Source organism: Onychostruthus taczanowskii, unplaced genomic scaffold (genome assembly GCF_017590055.1).
Source record: "Onychostruthus taczanowskii isolate IOZ18803 unplaced genomic scaffold, ASM1759005v1 scaffold81, whole genome shotgun sequence".
Lineage (NCBI taxonomy): Eukaryota > Metazoa > Chordata > Aves > Passeriformes > Passeridae > Onychostruthus > Onychostruthus taczanowskii.
Window position 1 is genome coordinate 2,406,179 of NW_024506002.1, and position 20,427 is coordinate 2,426,605.

The 20,427-nt window shown below is 47.8% G+C and overlaps 2 protein-coding genes across 6 annotated transcripts in view; one reads left to right on the forward strand and one right to left on the reverse strand.

Annotated features, from left to right (window-relative positions):
• The first annotated feature begins 111 nt into the window (after positions 1–111).
• Positions 112–11,585, forward strand: FGF16 (fibroblast growth factor 16). Its single transcript, XM_041424412.1, has 3 exons — positions 112–614; positions 6,850–6,953; positions 10,567–11,585. Exons 1-3 carry the CDS (start codon positions 338–340, stop codon positions 10,810–10,812), a joined length of 627 nt encoding a protein of 208 aa, XP_041280346.1. The 5' UTR covers positions 112–337; the 3' UTR covers positions 10,813–11,585.
• Positions 11,586–16,477: 4,892 nt separating this feature from the next.
• ATRX (ATRX chromatin remodeler) overlaps positions 16,478–20,427 on the reverse strand; it is a 67,782-nt gene continuing 63,832 nt past the window's right edge. For all 5 annotated transcript variants that reach the window (XM_041424395.1, XM_041424394.1, XM_041424393.1 and 2 more), the window contains 2 exons: positions 20,049–20,177; positions 16,478–19,306 (listed from right to left, as the gene is read on the reverse strand). In XM_041424395.1, the coding sequence (XP_041280329.1) occupies positions 19,028–19,306; positions 20,049–20,177 (408 nt within the window). In that variant the 3' untranslated portion in view covers positions 16,478–19,027. The remainder of the gene's footprint in view (positions 19,307–20,048; positions 20,178–20,427) is intronic.

Genomic DNA, 20,427 nt, shown 5'->3' on the forward strand with positions numbered 1-20,427 from the left:
TTTTTTTTTCCCTTCTTTTTTTTTTTTTTTCCTTTTTTTTTTTTAAGAAAAAAAAAAAAAGCCAAATGCATCAGAGAAGGGGGGGAGGGAAGCAATAGCCAAAGGGGATGCCAGTGAGGTGTGGCTTGCATTTAAATATCCAATATGTCAATGTAAGGGGAGTGTGTACGTATATAAAGTGCAGTTCGCATCCGACGGCGGGACACTGGATCCAGCGATGGGAGGCGCGGGCGGCGCGGGGCCGGGCCGGGGCCGGCAGCGCGGGGCCGGGCGGCCGCAGCCCGCGCTCTGAGCGGCCGCTCTGCCCGCGCCCCCGGGGCCGCTCCGCTCCGCGCCCATGGCCGAGGTGGGTGGCTTCCTGGGCGCGCTGGACCCCGACCTGCACGGCTTTCCCCCCGCGCTGGGCGCCGGGCTGCCCCTCGCCGACTCTCCCGGCTTCCTCAACGAGCGCCTGGGGCAGATCGAGGGGCGGCTGCAGCGGGGCTCCCCCACCGACTTCGCTCACCTCAAGGGCATCCTGCGGCGGCGGCAGCTCTACTGCCGCACCGGCTTCCACCTGGAGATCTTCCCCAACGGCACGGTGCAGGGCACCCGGCAGGACCACAGCCGCTTCGGTAAGGGGCCGGGGGGTGCCCGAGCAGGTGCCCCGCGCGCACAACTAATTACCCCGCTAATATAAATCATCCCGGGACGGATATAATTGGCCTCCTAAACAAATGCGCTCACTCTCTAGCAATGCGGGAGTTTTTATTTCCAATTTCCTACTCTCCCGGCGCTCAGCCTTTCTGCAGGTGCACTAAAACGTGCCTTTGCAAGAAAAACTTTAAAAAAAATAATAAAGACAAAAAAAGAGGACAGTGACCAGCTTTAGCGCTGTCTCTGAAGTTAGTGGTGAGGGAGGCAAAACAGAGAAGTTCCTCGTTGGAATTTCTTGGAAATTCCTAGATTGGAAAAAGAAATTCCTCGCTTTTCTTAGGGTTTTGGTTTTTTTTGGTTTTTTTTTTGTTTTTTTGTTGTTTTTTTTTTTTTTAACTCCTCCTTCTTTCTGGCGTCTGCAGATATTTGTGAGCTGCTTTCTTTTACATGCATGACTTTGATTAGAAGAGCGTCTCCCCAAAGCAGGCAGGGATCTGTTGGCTGGAGGGGCATCGGGAGCTGGGTTTGGGAAGGTTGCTGGATAGGAAAGGGGGAAGCTGAAGAGGAAAAAACACTTAGGGGACCTCGGAAAGAAAGAAGATGGAACAATAGGCAGAGCACCGTGGATTTACCTTGCTGCTCGGGATACAGCTGGAAGAATGCAGTGCCTGTATCAGTGGCATACAAGAGCAGTGATCTCTAATGAGACTATATGTAACCTTCAAAAAATGCATCCCAAGCCACAGGCGAAAGAGTACAGTCAGTTTGAGCACAGTAAGAGAAATTCCCGCTACTCCAGCATCTAGCGCAGGTGTCTGTATAAGCTATCAACAAGTCCCATGCCAGTGATCTCAGCTATGTTGTCAACAGGTTGCAAGACATGCTCGCAAGACTTTTTATAGTTTTCAAGTGATTTAACTCCTCGGTGAAAGGAATTATTTTTTTGTCTTTACTTGTTTGCAACCAGTCAGTTCTGATGCTCCGGGAAGTGCTGCCGCTGCTATTGTTGGAGGTGTAAGGCAGGTTTTTGGAACAATTGGGGAAGCTTATCTTTCCATAAACACCAGGTGTGTGCATGGCATGTCCCTGCCTAAATCAACAAGAAAGTCATAACCCGCGGGTCAGAGTCAGGTACTAATGTGCTCATGGGGCAAGCTTTCTTTAATTACCTCCTGAAAACACCCATCTTTTAACCTTTCATGCTGTAATACGCGATGGGTTTCCATGTTCAAAGAGTTGAAAGCAAACCCATTGCATCTGGTTGATTTTAGTTCAAGCTGCCACGTAGTGTTTCCAGTCTATCAGTTCTTTTTCCTTACCTTTGTAGATCTAAACAGCCAGTTTCAAATAGCTACGTTTGTTTCCAGCCCATTTTTATAAAGATTGAGTAAAACAAGTATATTTTCCAACTTGGAAAAAACATGTTAGACATGCTAAAACTTCTCATGGATTTTGCACACTGAAGTTTAAATCACACAGTGATTTCAATAAATCGAAACGTTGGCATTCCCTAAGTGTTTTAGCAGTCCACATCCAGCTCCGTAAACTAGACCAGACTTCAGATATTATAGTTTTCTGCTTCAGGGTTTTCCCAGAGGTGGTGTAAAATAAATAGTTATTTGTTGTAATTGCAAGACAAAGCCCCAAAAGATTAGACTGGAATCCTTGCGTTCAGATCAAGTTGGACTAAGCCTTGCCTCAGCAGAGACTCAAAGCAATAATGTATTGGCACACAGTATTCACCATCTGCGTTCAGTAGCCATGAATATTTAAATTCCAATGTTACTGGTATGGTTCATATTAGGATGTCATGTATCGATGCATTCCTAAATTTTGCATGCAACAGTCAGAAAGAAGTAACTTATAACAGGAATAGGCAGCCTGAGTGATTCTGGGGACTCCAAAGCTGTGGTGAGGGATGCAGAGGTAGACGAGGGGTTCAGGGAAGCACTTTAAAGCTGCCTTAAATCTTGAAGCACCTGGAGAAATACTTAGAAATCCAGGATCAAGTCCACGTGGCTGGAAGGTGTTTGCTGGTACCATGAGCAGATAATTAAGGTGCTCCATGGATGGCTGTGATGCCACAGCCCAGGCAGGCATCCAGCTGCAGGTGGGATGTTGGGAAGACCCGGACTTGGCATCCCTGTCTCTTCATTTGGAAGGGATTCAGGAATAGACAAGGCAGTATCTGCACCCTCCCATGTGCAGTCATCCCAAAAGCTACCAGATGTGCAAGACATCCACATCTTCCAGAGAGGAAAATAGCTAAAGCCCTGCTGATGCAGAACAGAGTCCCAAGGTCCCAACAGTGAGGGTTAAAAGAAGAGATTCTTTTATACCACAGCATTTGGGGGTGTGACTGTAGGACACAGGGGAGGTACTGGCATCATCCTCCCACACTGCCTGAGCAATCACTGGAACTACTCCCTCTTAACTGTCAAGGACTGGAGCTTTCCTAAATCACACCTGTCTTCTGGAATGTGATATTTTATACTTCTAAAAACACAGATTCTTGCAAGAACAATGGAGTGCAGCTTATTTTTCCTAGAGGAGCTTTAATGCAAAATGTGGAAAAGCCCTCTAGGTTTCTTGGAAGAAAGCTCATTGTCACACTACAGAAGTGCCCAAACTCACTCTCTCAACTGGCAGGTCTGGCAAGGTCACCCCCAAAGGATAAAGTGTTTTCCAAAATGTATCTCTCTCACTGCATCTACTCAGAGCCTTCCTCTACAAAGAAATAAAGGATGATCAAAATCTGGAGGGGGTCTGGACTGACATTAGCACCCCTTTGAGGATCCTTCTCAGAATGAAACTGAGAGAAATTTGCCAGGTAAATCCCTGCCAGGAGGAACTGCTCCTTTTCTGCCTCCCATCTCTTTTACAGCAGCATTAAAGAAGTGAACCCAACGGTGCTACTCACTGCTGTGGAGGAGAGAAAGGGGACTTGAGGTTGTCCTGCAGATAAATAAAGGCAGAAAACAAAGCTCTTCTGGGGTACAAACCTGCTTATGGATATGTTACACAGATTCCTAGAGAAGCTTCTGAGACCTCCAGAGAAAGTTTGGCTGTAATTTTGACATTCAGACCATAGTGCACCTGTTGCTGAACAGTTGTTGAGGTTTTTAGCCAAAGCTTTAGGTTTGTAGCCATTAATACAATGTCTGATGTTTCTGTACCCCAGCTCCTGAATACAGTCATGGAAGAAGAGACAGGTGCAGGGAGCTGAATTGTTCTTTGAGGGATGGTTTAGAGTAAGGCGAGAGTGTGTGGGTCTGGCCATGGCAAAGCTCAGGAGATTATTCAGTGCTTTAGTGGTAAATGAATCCAGTCAGAGTCTTAATCAAATCTGTCCAAGTCTTATCTAGAAAGACTTAAGGAACAAAGAGAATGAATAATCAAAGTGAGGAAAAAAAGAGGCAAGTCCTGGGGAAAAAAAAAGAAAGAAAGCAAAAGAAAAAAACAAAAGCATATTCTACCACAAAAACACACCGCTACAATTGGAAAGAGAATTCTTGTGCTGGCCCCAGTGGCCACTCCCTGTGCTGCTGGAGATCAGATGTACGAAGCTGCAATTTTGTCTACAATTGGAGTGAGTTAAGGACAGGATGGATATCCGCCCACATATTTTCAGCCTTCACTCTGTCTCCTGACTTTTGTGGGTTCAAGTTACGTTCTTAACGCTCTTTCAACGTAGTCATCTTCCATGCATGTCTCCAAGTGCCACTCAGAGATCAGAAAAGAGGAATACTGCAAGGGATGTTGTCAGAAGAGATTGTCATGGGCACGTCTTGGAAGAAATTTCATTTGCAAAACCCATATCTACCCAACCTGCACCAGGTGAGGGATGTCTCATTCCTGCTCAGAGAGGGAAGATGCTGATGCTGCTCCTGGCTTGGTCCTTCCCAGGTCTTTGGAGACCTGCATTGATGTGCCTCATACAGAGCATGCGTGTGGGCATACTCAGGAAAAGATCTGGGTTCCCCTGCCTTGGACATCCCTCAGTTTCTCAGTGGAACCAGCAACATTTTCCTGCTTCTCACAAGTGGCAGGAGACAAAAAAAGTGCTGATGCTGAGGACTGTGTCTATACCTACATACAGGAAGGTCCATCTACCATTCTCCAGTTACTTGATATGTTTCACTTGAATATTCCTTTGTCTCCAGCCTGGAAACACTCCCCTGTTCCTGGGTGTATCTGTGTACTCCTGCTTTACTTTTTACACTCCCTGTAGTTGTCCATCTTTTCTCACTCCCTCCTTTTCAGAGAGTGGCTATGCTAATTTCTGGTCTGCAGATGGGAAAAAGCTCTCAGCAGGTCAGTTATTCCCTCATGTCAGAACTGGTGGGTAGTGAAGGGAGGAAACCACCCGTCGTCTGCACCTCTCTCCTCCCTGTTTGGGATTCTTTTCAGCTAAGAAACCACAACAGCTACTGAGGGGTCTGTGCCTGTCTGGCTTGGAAAGGCTGCCTTCCTTGCCTATGCTGCCTGTTCCTGATGTTTATGCAGGCAGGATGTGTCCCCAGGCCAGGATGTATAGCTGGGTATATTTCAGCCTGTAAAATGTCTGCTCTGGTCCATAAAGTATGTTTTGTGGTGTTTGCTTCCCTGTTTGCCTCCAGGCCTTGCCACTCCAAGTCCATATTTCATGTCCCCTAGCACCCGCTGGTTTCAGGGAGGGCTGGATTAGATGCACAAGCCCCAGAGCAGGCAGGGGAAAAGGAGGACAGAAGGTCTGAGGGTAGGTAGGAATTCCTGCAGCCGGCTTAGCTGCCAGCACCTGACAGTGAGTCTGCACTGCACAAAGTGGGTCAGGGGTGTCCATCGCCGTGTGGGCTGTCCTGTTTTTAGGCAGTGATGCAGTGTCATCTGAGAGTTGTCACATCCATGCCCCAGGCTGTGGGGTGACCCAGAGCTGTGGCTGCCACTGAAGTCAGCTGGCTCAGGTGGCCGCTTGTCACGCGGTGGCTTAAAACCAAGGCAATACTTCTAAGAGGAGCTCTGGGAGGTAACCTGATCGGAGCATCAATTGCCCAGGGCTGGATGTTTTGGGAGCTATATTAGGAGAGCTGGAGCCATGCTAAAGGTTAGAGCAACTTTCCCCTCCAGTCAATGGAGACATGCAGTCATCAGATGAGATGAGGAAAACCCTCTTCCTTCTGCCTCCCAGCTAATTAATCCTGCACTGGACACTGCAAAACTGCCTGTGACCTGTACATAGGTAGTGTGTGAAATCCATAATAACAAAGTCCCATCACTGCCTTCAGAAAGTCTTCCTGGGAAGATTGAAGGTCCCCACCACTTTTGGTGTTGGGTAGGGGCTGTTTGTTTTTAAGTGCTTCACCAAAGGTTCTCCTGTTACAAGTCTTTCCCCCATTGAGACAGCTGCAGCTGTGGGGGTGCAGCAGCCAGACCCTGCTGTTTCTTTCCAGAGGAAATGAGGCTGCCACCATCATAGCAGGCTGCAGCCCATGGGTAAAACTGTTGCTGTTGCAGGGCTGGGGATGGCTGGGATAGATGCTGCTGAACTGGGAAGAGGCAGGAGGCTGGGACAGGCAGCAGGACATAGGGGGCAGGAGGGGGTTGTAGCAGTGGCAGGGGGTGATGGAGGAAGGGCTGGCAGTGCCATGGTTCTGACAGCTGCAAAGGAAGATGCATTTTTAACCTATGTGCTTTGAAGCTGGATTTTATCCCTATGGCTTGTATATACATTTTGGGTTGACAAGTATGCCACTGGAGTGCCAGGATGAAGATAGTCCTCACAGACATCTCTTCTATTGCTTTTCACTTCTTTTTACTGAACCCATGACTTTAAAACCTGTAGAACAACTGTCTTATTCTAGAAGACAAAATTACACTCATTTTGGTGCAGAATAAAACCTAGCAATGTAACAGCCTTCTGACATTGCTGGTGGCCAGGCCCAAATTTCTACATCTGTCTTCTTGGTGATAATTATGAAAAAAATCCACACCCAAATCAACAAAACCTTGTAAAGCTTTTCTCATTAGCAAAGACAATCCCACTTGGGCAACTCAAATTCACAAGGCTGGGGAGAAGCCCAGACTGGAAATCAGAAGATTGCACACAGATGGGACTATAGAGTTAAGAACTATATTGTTACTGGGAATGGCTGATTTGTTTTTGTTGGTGGAGCCTGGTGTTGTTTTTTCCCTCTGTATGATTTGTAGAGGTTTTTTTTTTTTTTTCTTTTTTAGGGATTTTGGAGTTTATTAGCCTGGCAGTGGGGCTGGTGAGCATCCGTGGGGTGGACTCCGGACTCTACCTCGGCATGAATGAGAGAGGCGAGCTCTATGGGTCGGTAAGTTGAGGCTGGGCTCATTCCACTCTGTCCCACAGGCAGCTCTGCAGCCTGTGACCTCAGCTGTGTCACAAGCTGCTCTGTCACAGGCCCTCCACGTCCTTGGGGTGCCAGTGATCTCCATCCTACCCTTGATGCCACTGCTGTTTTAACATAAATGATAGATAAGGAAATTGGGTTTGAGGGAGGATTCACTCCTGCTGTGAGAGCCCACAGTGGTGTCCAGCCCCCAGACATCACACTGAGGTTTTGCCTTTCAGAAATGGTGTGGTAAAGGCAGGGGGACATTTAGCAAAAAGCCAGGAATTGTTTGTGTTTACCCAGCCTGAGTAACACATCAGTTTTATTCACCTCTTATGGTCAGGTCTGCACCTATCTGCAGGTCTTGTTCTTTGTATTATGGCTCTTTAACCAACAGAAGCTGAAATTGTAGCCTGAGTGTTACTGTAAAATTCTCTGTAACTCCTTTTAGGAGTTTAGAGCTGCTGTTCATGATTTCCTAGAAGTGCCCTTTTCAGGCTAAAATTTTCCATGTTTTGACTAAAAACCCCAAGTGTAAACTCGTTAAGTGTTATGACTTACAGTTAAAATGCCAGGTCTTAACAGCTGGGCAGAGGTGCTTCCTACAGGTTAATTTAACTCAATTCCTAATTATTTAGCTCAATTAAGGGTGGATCACAGTAAAAATAAAATGAACTCAAATAAACCGGTTTTAAACCAAAGCAGAGGGCAGCACTTCCTCTCACCATCAGATAAGCTTCAGTGTACAAGTTAAAGCTCATTACTCTGCATACACAGAAGCTGTAAGAAAACCTTTGTTTGGCAAACAGTAAACCGAAATCCCAGCTCATTTTTCCCTGTCGCATTTCCACCTGAGACTGCCGCAGACCTTTCCACCATTTAAGACACAGCTGCTGATGTTTATATGAGATAGTTGTCCAGAGAAGCTGTGGCTGCCCCATCCCTGCAAGTGTCCAGTGCCAGGCTGGATAGGGCTTGGAGCAATGTGGGATAGTGGAAGGTGTCTCTGCCCAGGACAGGGATGAGCTTTAAGGTCCCTTCCAACCCAAACCACTCTGTGATTCTCTGATCATCAAATTAATGCATAACTGTTCTTTTCCCACCTCATTTCTGCAACAGCTTCTGCCCAGCACAGCAGTTAAATGCAGAGACAGTGGTTAAATTATAAATGTGCAAAATAGAAAAAAGAAAAATCACCAGGATTCCATAAACCACAAAATCTCCTGAAGCACACTTCAGAAAGCAGGGCTAGAGCAGCACCTCTCCTGTCAAACTCTAAGGCTGCTCAGCAGCTCCTGGAGTTTCAGCTTTCACTCATGCCTGCTGGAGAACATGAGCCCATGTATCCCCCCCTCTTTGTCTTCAAACCCTGCAGCTCTGATTGTGAATCGAGTTTCATGATGGGTTAATTAAATTCTAGATCCCATGTTCATGTTACAACATGGAAACAAAAATAGGGTAACATTTTACAGCACTGAATCTGGAAACAGAAGTGACCTGAAGACAGTCGTGGGAGCTGTCCCTGCCCATGGCAGGGGTCTGTAATGAGGTGATCTTTAAGGTTGTTTCCAACCCAAACCATTCTGGGATCTTGTGCACCAGGCAGGATGCTGCAGGGACACACTCAAAAGGCTGCTCCAAACTGCTGGCATCACGAGCCAGGTCCCCAAATAACCCTGGAGTTTTAAAATCTGAGACACGTGGGTTGTACAATGATGGCTTTTGGAACTCAAAAGCCACTACAGTATTCTTAATTAAAGGTCCATAAAACAACAGCATTAGCATTACAATGGTATTTTGGGAGATCACAGTACAGCAGTATTTTTAAATTTTCAGCAAGTTTATTATTTCCCTCTGTGCCAATTTTGCCTGATGCCTGTGTTGATGCTGCCAGAGCCTGCCATCCCCACAGTGACACGTGGAGTCCCCTCAGGACACAGAGCTTTTCCGCCTGTCCCTGTTGACCTCATGCCAGCATTTCTGTAAAGCTCCCCAAGGATTTCAGAAATGCCACTAATACTTAGGGCAGCAAAAGTCACGGGCAGCACCTTGCCTGCTGCCTGTGTGGTGTCAGGTTCAGTGGGGACATCCTGGGGCTTGGAAAGGAATAAATCACACATTGCAGAATCACCCCAGACTCGCCAAACATTTTCCACAAGCACTGTACTCCAAACTGCCCAGTACAGCACGGGGGAATGGGGGCAGAGCAACAGCCAGAGTTCAGCCAGTCATCAGGTTCCAACGTATTCCAAGTAGATGGCATCTGAGAGGAGGGAAAAAGCCCAGCCTGTATTTATTGACAGAGCTGGGAAGAGAAGCCCGCAGTTCCCTGGGTCTCAGATAGCCAAGGCTGTGGCCTAGGACTTTTGGAAGGCTCACAACTCACCTCAGGCTTTATTTAATTAGCTGCAAAACATTGAAAACAGGTTCTGAGCCCAGGTGAGCTCCTGGATTGTGTTACAAAACACATCTACTGCAGGCACTAATATTTACTGAGCACTCGGTGTTCTGCAGAGGGGACACATTCCCTGCCCAGATAGTTTACAGTGGAGGGACAGTGGCTGTAATATTAGAGCACTCTACATTTGCAGGCTGCCCTTCAGCTGAAAGGGCTCTCAGTCACCCTGGCAATACCCTTGTGGGTTGGGAAGGCTGGACCCTCTGTGACAGTACAGCAGGGCTGGCAAAGCCACCTGTGTCCTTGTGGGGCAGAGGGACAGCCTTTCTCCCCACTGCAGCCAGGCACATCCCTGTAGCTGACACATGAGATGGGAGGGAGAGGGAAGGAATACTGGACATGAACAAAAAGTCCATCATCAAACAGCCAAGAGCCCCCAGCTGTAAGGGCTGGATGGGAAGGCTGGCTGTGGCTGTGGTGACACCAGTGCCATCTGTCCCCCCATGCCAGCGTGGAATGCATCAGCCACATACCCTCATCACATCACCTATCGCCACCCTAAATGTCCCCTGGGGTCTGGCATCCCACGTCCCTCTGGGTCTTGTTACAGCCTCCCATCAAAGCTCACTGCCACACCAGGAGGTGAAATCCTGAGCAGTGCTTTCATTCCCATCTCAGTGCATCCAGCTGTGTCCCCTGAACTTCCAAAGCAGTGTCTGCTCCTGTTTTCCTGTTTGGAACCCTTCAGATGTGCTGCCTGCTGCTTCTGTCACCCAAGAGAGGGGATTTGGGGTGTATGGTACCTTGGAGGGGGCTGCTGCAGGGGGGCGTGTCCCTGCCTGGTGGCGTGACACACCAGCAAGCTCAAACTCACACCTGGACAGGTTTGGATCTTTGTAGTGTGCCTGTCTCATTTATTCATGGAGCACTTTTGCAAAATCCATGCCCACCTTCTCCTGCTTTTGTCTCCTTCGTCCTCCAACTCCAGAGGTCCTTTAGTCTTGACTTGTGCCCATTTCCAGCTCTCACCCAGGGAAGTCATCCCCAGCAGCACAGTCCTCATTCTCAGGGGAGCCAGGAGAAGGCAGCTGGGAAAATGCTAGAAAAATAAAATAAGGAATGGTGCCAGTGTTTTCTCTTGTACCTCTTTAACACGAGTGTCTCTTTGTTCCCCTGCTGCGCTGCCCACGGCAGAAGAAGCTCACCCGGGAGTGCGTTTTCCGCGAGCAGTTCGAGGAGAACTGGTACAACACGTACGCCTCGACCCTGTACAAGCACCCCGACTCGGAGCGCCAGTACTACGTGGCCCTCAACAAGGACGGCTCCCCCCGTGAGGGGTACAGGACTAAGAGACACCAGAAATTCACCCACTTCTTACCCCGGCCTGTGGACCCTGCCAAAATCCCTGCCATGTACAGAGACCTCTTCCACTACAGGTGATGGTTCCTGCAGTGTCAGTGTACATACTTGGCCTCCCAAGCTTTTTCCCAGAGCACTCTATTAATAGTCATTCCATCATTCCTGTAAGAGTAGATGACCTAGGGAAGCACTTACATTGAATTCAGACACTGCTGTTCCTCCTTGTTTCCAGTGTATATCGAACCTGGGTTATTTATGGGGCGGGGGTAGGGGAAGGGAGGGAACCCTACATTTAATCTTCCATTTTCGTTCACTTTTGTTACCCGGTTGCTACAAGAGAGGCTGAATATTCAATGTTATGGTTGCTTAAAGGAATGAGCAGGTGGGCAAACCTGATCACTGGGGAAAAGAAAGCCCCAAAACAACCTAAAAACGAAGAGAAGAAAACAAAACAAAGACCACAGAACTGCTGCAGATGTTGCTGCTGAGCTGGGATAGTTCCCTGCTAAGGAAAAGCCTTTGAGTAGTGCCCTGCTTAAGCAGCCTGGGAGTTTGCTACATGGATGATGCTCCATGGACTGGTCCTGATTTGTGGGGTTCTTCCTGCTGTTGGGGTGGGAATGGGGCAAGGAACATTATTCAGATGTAAGCATGGATACTGTGCATAAGGACAAAACTATTTATAAAATGTATATGATATTTATTTTATATATTTATTTATTTCAAAATAATTTTATTTTTAATGAGAGATGCTATGACCGGATTTTCATCAGGAAGAATAAGGTCCTACTGAAACAGGAAAAAAAATGAGTTTTAAGAGCTTATCGGCAATAAAATTGTCTTTATATTACAGATTTCTTGCTAGCCCATTTTTTTTGGCACTGTTCAACAACTAACCCGATATTTCCCCAGCAACATGAACAATAAATCCACCTCTGAAAGGGCTTTGTGCAGTAAAGAACAATTACCTAAGCCCCAAACTCCTGCAGGAAGATGACATCACATCACAGGTCTGGGAAGAACCAGCTCAGTGTCCTTGGGGTGTGAGGCACTCCCGTGGATTTACCATCCTGCTCAAAACTAAGAGGACAAACATTTGGAGCATCTGCTGTGGTTTGGATGGGCCCATCAGTCCTGCAATAAAACCAGCACATCTTGCATGAGGTTTACCTGCAGCACCATGAAAAATCCGTGGAGAAACAGAAAGCAACAAGAGCAATTCTAAACCCCCTTACTTTTAGGCAATTACCATGGGTGAGGGTCATCCCCTGCCTCAAGCAGTGCTTGGATGTTCATGGCTGTGTGGCATTTTCCTCTGCAGAAGCTGCCTGGTCCCACAGTCCTGTCACCTTTCCTCTGCCTCCAGCTGGACTCAGCCAGCCTGGTGACATTTGGCAGCCCTGAGCCAGCCCCATATTCCCAGCTGGTGCCCAGCAGTACCAGGCAGCACAGCCCTCCTCCAGTCAGACCAGGCCCAGGACACTCACGGGTGAGGCTTTGCCAGCAAAGGCCCTCAAGTGACACTTGTGCCACGTCTGCCTTTGCTGCCTTCTTGGGATGTCAGAGACCTGCAGGGAAAGCTTCCACAATGATGCCAGCTCGTGTTTTGTCCCCTGTGATCAGCAGAGAGGGCTTTCAGCACACGGAGGGAGCAGGAGTGTGTGGTTGCAGAGGCACAGGCACTTTGCAGCACGAGGAGAGACTGACAGCAAACAGGTTTCTCTGGAGTGTGCAAAAACCTGAACAACTACAGCTGTGGTGGCTCTGGGTTTTCCTTATCACAACTGCTTTGTCCACAGCGTTGTTGCTTAACCTCCTCCTTGCAAAATAGTCATGGTAACACCTCAGCTCCTTCATCGTCAGCCTGTGAATTCCCAGGATTTTCACTGACCTAGCAATGATCCACACTCTTCATGAGCTACATCACTAATTTAGCAGCAACCCTAGAGGCCAGCTCTGCTCCCAAGTGTCTCTTCCCCTCTCTGCCACCTCCCATGTCCCTGCCACGTCCCTTCGCTGTCCCAGCGGGTCCGGCAGCCACCAGACGACAGGCTGGGTTTGGCAATGAGGAGATTACAGGAGCTTTACCTTCAATGGTCCAGACATGAAGGAATTTAATCCCGTGTTTGAAATAAAAAGAGTTTATTTAGCTTCTTCCTCTGAGTCACTGCCGAAACATCTCATCCCTGGCTGCTGTGTCGGGAGCTCGATCGCTCACGAGACGCGTCCTCAGGTGCACTTTTGACCTTCCCCTGCGTGAAGGGAAATCCCTCAGCCCTGGAGCCTCACTCTGCCTCCCAGGATGATCCTGCTCCCTCCAGCCAGGGCTTTCCGTTGCGCTTGAAGATAAATCTGGTGGTTAAGATCCCGCTGCTTTTCAGAATGAAGGTCAAAACCTGATCTCAGCAACTCCAAAGAGAGATGATTTGGCCCATGCAGGCAACGCTGGACTTGTTCTTCTGATACTCAACTCAGAGAGCTGCTGCAGCAGAGCCTCCTGCCACAAAGGGACACACAGGTACCAAGGATGCTGTAAAACACCTTTTCAGGATCTGGGTTCAAAAAACTCATACTTGCAAATAGCAAAATCCACAAAGAATGTACTGGAAACCCCTTGGTAAAGGCTGGTGTCCTGTCCTGTGTGGGGCATTCATTAAATGGGGAATTCAGCACTGCTAAATCCCACCCAAATGGTTCTTTCACAGGAATTTACATGATTTGGTTCTGGTTCAGCAAAGCAGCTGAAGATGTGAGTGACCTGAGAAGTGAACAGCAGCAGAGGGAACCACCACAGACGTGGGGCGCATTTTGAGTGGCACAGGAGTGGGCTGTGATGCCCAGTGGGTTTGGGTGGTCACACTCATCTCTCCACCCCATCCCATCCCCCTGGTCCAGCTGCTACCCCAGCTGAAGATGCCAACTGCTCCTTCAGCCTGGAGGTGTTACAGGGCTGGCAAATGGACCTTGCCAGGAAACTTTGAGAGGAAAACATGTTTGGGTTGCTTCAAGCTAACAGAATCTTCCAAGTCAGCAAAAGGAAACAGTGTTTGTTTGGGGTCTCAGCTCATGTAGGTTCCATGGGATTCAAAGTCACAACAGCAAACTGGAAAACTCTCAAAGGGGAGGCAAAGGCTGGTGCAGGGGGTGGCTGTGATCCCCAGAAACCCCACTGTGCCCCTGATCCCAGAGCTGTTCTACACACAAGGCTGTGGGTCTGGAAACACCACAGCAAACAGAACAAAAGGCATCTCTTCAACCCTTCTCCTTCCACCCAAGAGGGGTGGGCCTGTTTGGTGAAACATTATCCTGGGACAGCTGTGCAGAGCAGCAGGGAGGAGGCTCCAGCAAAGAGGTGGGAAAACGCTGGAATCTCATTATGGAGGGTGCAGAAACAGGGGAGCTGCCTGGGAGAGGCCAACGTGCAGCCAAGCACAGCAGTAAGTGCCTTTCTCCCTGGCTTTGGCTCATGATCCAGGGCACAGAGATGGATTGGATGGATTGTCTGGAGACTGACATACAAGTGCAAACATCTATGTGCCCTCAGGGACATCCCCATGTAGACCCTGTTGCCTGTGGGTGGAATGCAGGGCCTGGGGCTCCTTTCTTCTGGGTGGAATGAGGGCTTGGGGCTCCTTTCTCAACATCTATGTGCCCTCAGAGACATCCCCATGTAGACCCTGTGCCTGTGGGTGGAATGCAGGGCTCGGGGCTCCTTTCTTCTGGGTGGAATGAGGGCTTGGGGCTCCTTTCTCCAAGGGGGAAAAGGAGAGGAGGAGCCAAAGACTGACCTCCTGTGGAGAGAGTGATGGAGAGCCCAAAACTGCAGAGGGAATCCAGAAAACTCAGAAGAAATCCAGAAACAGGCAATGAAGGTGTCCTGGTGTTGTCCCACCTGGCTGGACATCCAGAGATGTGCTGCTGCTGCCAGACTTTGGCTGAGATGTTTCTGGAAGGGCACCCAAGGATGGAGCATTCCTGAAGGAGAAGGGCTGAAGTTCATGTTGATGTGGAGACAAAGACATCTGCACCCTTGGACAATGCTGGTTATTCCTTTTTCCAAAACTGCCCCAGAGCTGCTGAATTCTCATTGTGGAGAACGCCAAGGCTGTCATCTCACACCTGCACTGGGGTTGAGCAGGAGCCCTGGGAAGCAAATTCCAGGGATTCTCAGGCTCTCCCACTGTACCAGGAGGTATCTGGCACTGAGATGTCACTGAGCAGGGAAGGTCACCACACCAGACATGGCCAGGGCTTGGTCCTCCACTGCTGCTGCTCGTGGGCATGGTGAGAACCCAGGGAAATGAGCAACACTGAATTCCTAAAGCAGCTGGATCGGGCTTTGAGGGGTGCCTCAGGTACCAGTTCCTGTCTCACTCATTCTCAAGCAGGTTTTGTGCACACAAGGCCAGGGTGGAGTTTGGGATCCAACCTTGGAAGTGGCTGAGCACAGACCCAAGGGGTGACCCTGCCTTCCCTGAGCCCCTGCTCTTCTCCAGGGCAGTGTCCTCACTTGGGCCATAGCCCCTTCCAGCACTCTCCTGCAGTGACCCCAAGCCATCTCTTCCCTGGGGAAAGCAGGAACAGGAGCTGTGGCTGCATGAAAGGGTGACACACAGGATGAACTCATCCTACTCATCCCAGCCACACACAGCTGGGCAGGAGCTTGTCCAGACCCTTCACAGCAGCACAGCTTTGCCAGAGCCACATTTGGAATTCTGCTGCTGCTGTGTCCCAGGCCACATCCCCAGGGTGGGTTCTACAGCACAGAGGGTGCACAGGGGGTTATTTGACACCTGAGCAGGTCTGGGAAGTTCAGACACCACGTGATTACTGGTGCTGGTGCTGCAACACCAGCTTTTTTCCAGACTCCTCCAGCTGGGAACATTTAGGACACTTGGCTTTCCATAAACATTGAAAATCTATCCAACTTCAAAACTATATTTTGCTTGAACTGATGAATTTAGTTTTATTTACTGTGCGCAGAGTGGTTCTGCTTTTAAGATAAAGGCAAAAGCTGCTCAGGCTAGGCACAGCTGACACAGCAGCAGGGCTGGTCAGTGTTGGGACAGCCCAGCACAACATTCTGGACATGGGACTCGTCCCAGGACACTTCCTAGCCCAACACAGACAGCCACATCCAGCCTGAGCTGCCCACTGCCTTCCACCAGTGTTCAGCCAAGTTAAGAGTCACAGGGATATTTAAAAACATGCTGCCCACAGGGCCCCTTGGAGCACAACTCCAATGTTTTCACCTCGGACACCATTCCCACCTCCCTCAGCTTTACCAAGACTGGCCGTGCCCCTGAGCAGCCCCAGCAGTGCCAGGGAACGAGCAGAGGGCACCTTTAAACACAATGACACTTTCTTTTGCACAGGAAAGGGGGTGCTGTGCCCAACAGGGGGGATTTAATGACTAAGGAAGGGAGAACTACAACTACCAGGTTAAAATACAGCAGCACCTTACTCTGATTTGACTAAGCAGAACTTCACCTCACTTTTAACCATCTCACTGCTGGACAACTCATTTCATTTTTGACAGATTGGCAGAAGCTGCTATTAATAAAGTAATTTGAAAATCTGGACCACGGCTATTTTCCCTGAATGAAATCAATGTGTACATCCACTAAAGGCATTGTAGAAAACAGTAAGAGCTTCAACTCACAGCACAGTTCTCCCAAGACACATTCCCAGGCTGAATCCCTGTGGAGTTAACGCTGGACTGTGAATGTAGCACAAGGCACGTTGATGTATTTTGGTCACTTTATTAAATGAGATATTAAATAGTTTAAGTTTCAACTACTAAAACAGCACTTTGAATGGTGAAAACACATAGTATATCGTCATACTTGAATGCTTCTTCTTTTTTAAAAACACATTTCCAGTCCTTATATATATTACAAAACAGCCTTATAGGAAGAGGGGACACCTTTTCTATAGTACTTAAGATATTTAATACAGAACTGAAAAGCCATCTAATAGAAACAAAGGCAAGTCTTCACAGCTGTATGATTTCAGCAGCCAAAGCTGGTTGATGGACTGAAACATTACTATACAACTGGGACAAAACATATACAATATCACAATACTAAGCAAAAACGCTTTACATCCAAAGGAATAAACAGGTTACAAAATGTGGATAATTTAGCAGGCAAAACTGTATTACAAGCAACATTTTTATTTGTCATCTTAAGCCATTTTTATCTAGTTAAAACATCTAAAACAAATATAAAAATGAGCTTTTTATTATCTTACTGATGTATGTTCTGTCTTTAAGTACTGGTTAAAGCCTGATGTTATACTCAAAGCACATTGTTATGCAGCTAAAATGTCGAGTGAGAAACGTAAGCAAAGTGGTCCAGGTTTTACTTCAATGCTTATCTTGTACTCCTTCTTGTGCATTAGTCTTGTTATCCATAGGTTTGTCCAGGATGAAATAAAATGTGCCTTTCAATGTTGCCTAAAACTTCCACATTTAAGTCTTTGAGTTACTGTAAAACTCCACTTAACATTCCCAGGTTTGGTAGAAGGTACTTCTCTTATTCACAACACGTAGGAATATCGGTGAGTTACCCAGAGTACATTTGCCTTCAAATGTTTGTCTCAACATCTCACTTTTGTCTCTTCTAGTGCCAACACGTCTCTCTTTGCTCCCTCCCCCAGATCACAGTTAACTGTAGAGCTGGCAGAGCACTAGAACACACTGAGGGTCTTTTGTGGTATCTTGTCATCAGAGTCCAAGACAGAAACTTGTCAGCTGGGCTTGCAGCAGCCCAACCAACCTCTGTCCACGCCACAAACCAAGCGTGAGTCACACACCGAAACATCGTGGAACATCTGCACGCTCAGATGCAAAACTTGTCCATTCAGGGCAAGAACTCAAACTCTTGCAAGAAACTTCCCAGAAACCAAAATGATTTAGTTCACACCAGCATCAGAAGAGTCCAGCACAATCTGGAGCCACCGCCTCCGTCTGTCTCCAGAGCCTGTGCTGTCCACACACCACCACCTCCACGTTCCTGCCACTTACTTCTGCCCCCAAATGATCAACCAAAGTCTATGCAAAGGAAAGCCCTATTTGTATTTAATAAGAACCTGACAAGCACAACAAGTGTGGGCAAAGAGAGTGATAATGCTATAGAATGAACCTGAAATTTATCTCTGGCCTACATTCAAAAAATCCCAAACCAGAACAGAAAGAAAACCAAAATCAAGCTCTTTGTGTCCCAACCCACGATCTCACACAAGTGAAGGGATGGGGAGGAGTGCATAACCCCATCTCTACCAATAAAGTTGTTTCACGCTTCTGGCAGCTCCAGAGGTTGCTACAGCACTTTGTCCGTATCGATTTCCCATGGGCAATGGCTGTGCCATGCTAAAGGGGGTTCCCTGACAGGCCACCTGACCCTGGCCACCATCACCATCTTACCCCAAAAGACAGGAATTGAATTGTGTTGGCCCGTCCCCCATTGCCGGCAATGGGAGGAGACAGTAGCACCAGCAGGAAGGAGTTACCAGAAATGTGCTTTGTGCTGGACTCCGCAGTGAGGGATCAGCGTGTGAAGGAAAACATCTCCCACTCCCAGACCATCAGCTGTTATTCCATCACATGGAACTGAAAATAAGAAATGGCAGCAGACTGGGGCAGGCCCAGTCACGTTTAAGGCTGGATGCACAGTTCCCTGTGTCTCAGAAGGTTCAGAGCAGTAGTAGTTACAAATATTGCACTCAGTTCTGTTTCAGAGAGCATTTTCAGCTCCTGTTCCATTCAGCACAGATGACCCGTGAAGGAAACTAGACTATTTCTGTTACAACGTTCCCACTAATAGAAAGAAATGGGTAAGCAGAAAAGTATTCCATAATTTGAGGAATCAACTCTAATCAAGAACTCAGCTGTTTTCAATTCACACATGTCAGACTGAACTTACAGACCTGCAGTCCTTCCTAAGCTTCCCAAAGCTTTGCAGCCACGAAAAGCAAGCGTAGGAGTTTAGACAGGAAACCTGTGGAGATGCTACTGTAACGGGAGGACTTGTTTTCACTGAAAACAACTTGTTATCTCCTGTACTCAACATATGTAAGAAGATTCTAGGCAACATCACTGACAACAGGGAAAACATCGTGACCTATTTAAACAAAGCTGAAACACTAATATGGAACATGGTATTTAAGGGGAGCAACCAAACTATTCTTTTCAATTTTTTTTTTTTTACAGTTGAGTTCTGTTAGGCCATTGATTCCTAAAAAAATAAAAGTTCTTTCTCTGATTTTAACAATCCTTTAGGCTTTTAGTGCAAAATCACATTGATTTCCCTTGGGAAGGCCCTGGATTTTTGCCTCTCATTGGGGGTGGTGCTCGTTGTAGGGGTGGTGGCTGCATCCCACCAGACACTGACTGATACATTCCTCTCACATCTATGGCTGGGTAGCTGGAAGGATTCATGATTAAATTTGGAGGCTTTGGCATCATGAGGTGGCCCATGGCTGCTTGCTGGTAGGACATCTGCTGCTGCTGCTGCTGGTTGTACTGGTGCTGGAGCCGCCTGTTCATCAGGATCCTCTGGACACAACCGATTAACTGTGGAGGGAAAGCAGAGCTGGCTGAGTGCACCACCCGTCCCCCTGCTCCCAGGATCAGGTTCAGAGCTGAAATCAATTTGTTAGGGACAGCACGGCTGGGGGAAAAAGCCCCATTGTTATCACCATCCCTAATGTGATGGCATTCAGCAGCCCATTACTGGAGAAAGCATTTAGTAACAGCATTTAGGGCTCAGTTCTCCTGAAGACTTGGCTATTGTGTTGCAGGCAGCATTTAGGTGAGTTGCCATGGCAACATGTACTCTACTGTGAAATCATTCCCAGGTATAAGTTACATCATCATTTGTCAGGTACCATTCATCTTCCCTTTGAAAGTCCCGCCTGTGGACTGCCAGTGTTTGTTTGCCTGAAGAGAAAAACTCTTCCCTCTGACATCATCTGGGCAGCTTTCAGATTCTGCAAAGTAATTCTAAGCTAAAACAACATTACCAACACTTTCTAAGATGTGTTTCCTAAGTGGCTGGCTGAGCTCTGGGAATCAGGTTTCTCTTTACGCCTCACGACCTCGCAGCAAAGCCCTTCGGCTCAAAAGCCAGGCGAGAGGCTTTTTCATGAACTTCTCCTGGGCCTCCCTCACTGAGGCCAAGCAGTGAACTCCAGCACACTGCTGACCACTCTGTCAGGGGTATTTATGTGCCTACACACCTGTAGCTCAGGAATGAACGCACACAAGATCCTCACTCAAACGCTGGCAGTAGACACATAAATGTAAGATGTTTTACCATCTGCTGTTTCCCGAGGACGTCGTTGTAAATGGCTTCTCGGCGCTTCACATCCAGCTCCTGGCTCGCCTGTCTGTTCAGGGCCAGGGCCTGCACCTGGCTCTCCGTCAGGGTTAAGTTTTCTTTCCACTGGAAAGCAAAAAACCCAAAACCTTCTTAGCACTGGTCATTTGAACAAAAAACCTGATGGTAATTGTTCTCATGTGTGCAGTTGCACCAAGAGTTAAACTAGCCCAAATTCCAGTGAGTGCACAACTGCTTCACCAGAACCAGAATTAGAGTTATTAGTTCCTCTAACTGGCAATTAGCAATCCACAAAATACAATAACTACTTGCCTGTAATTGCTGTTCTGATTTCTAGAAAAAACCAGCATTTTCA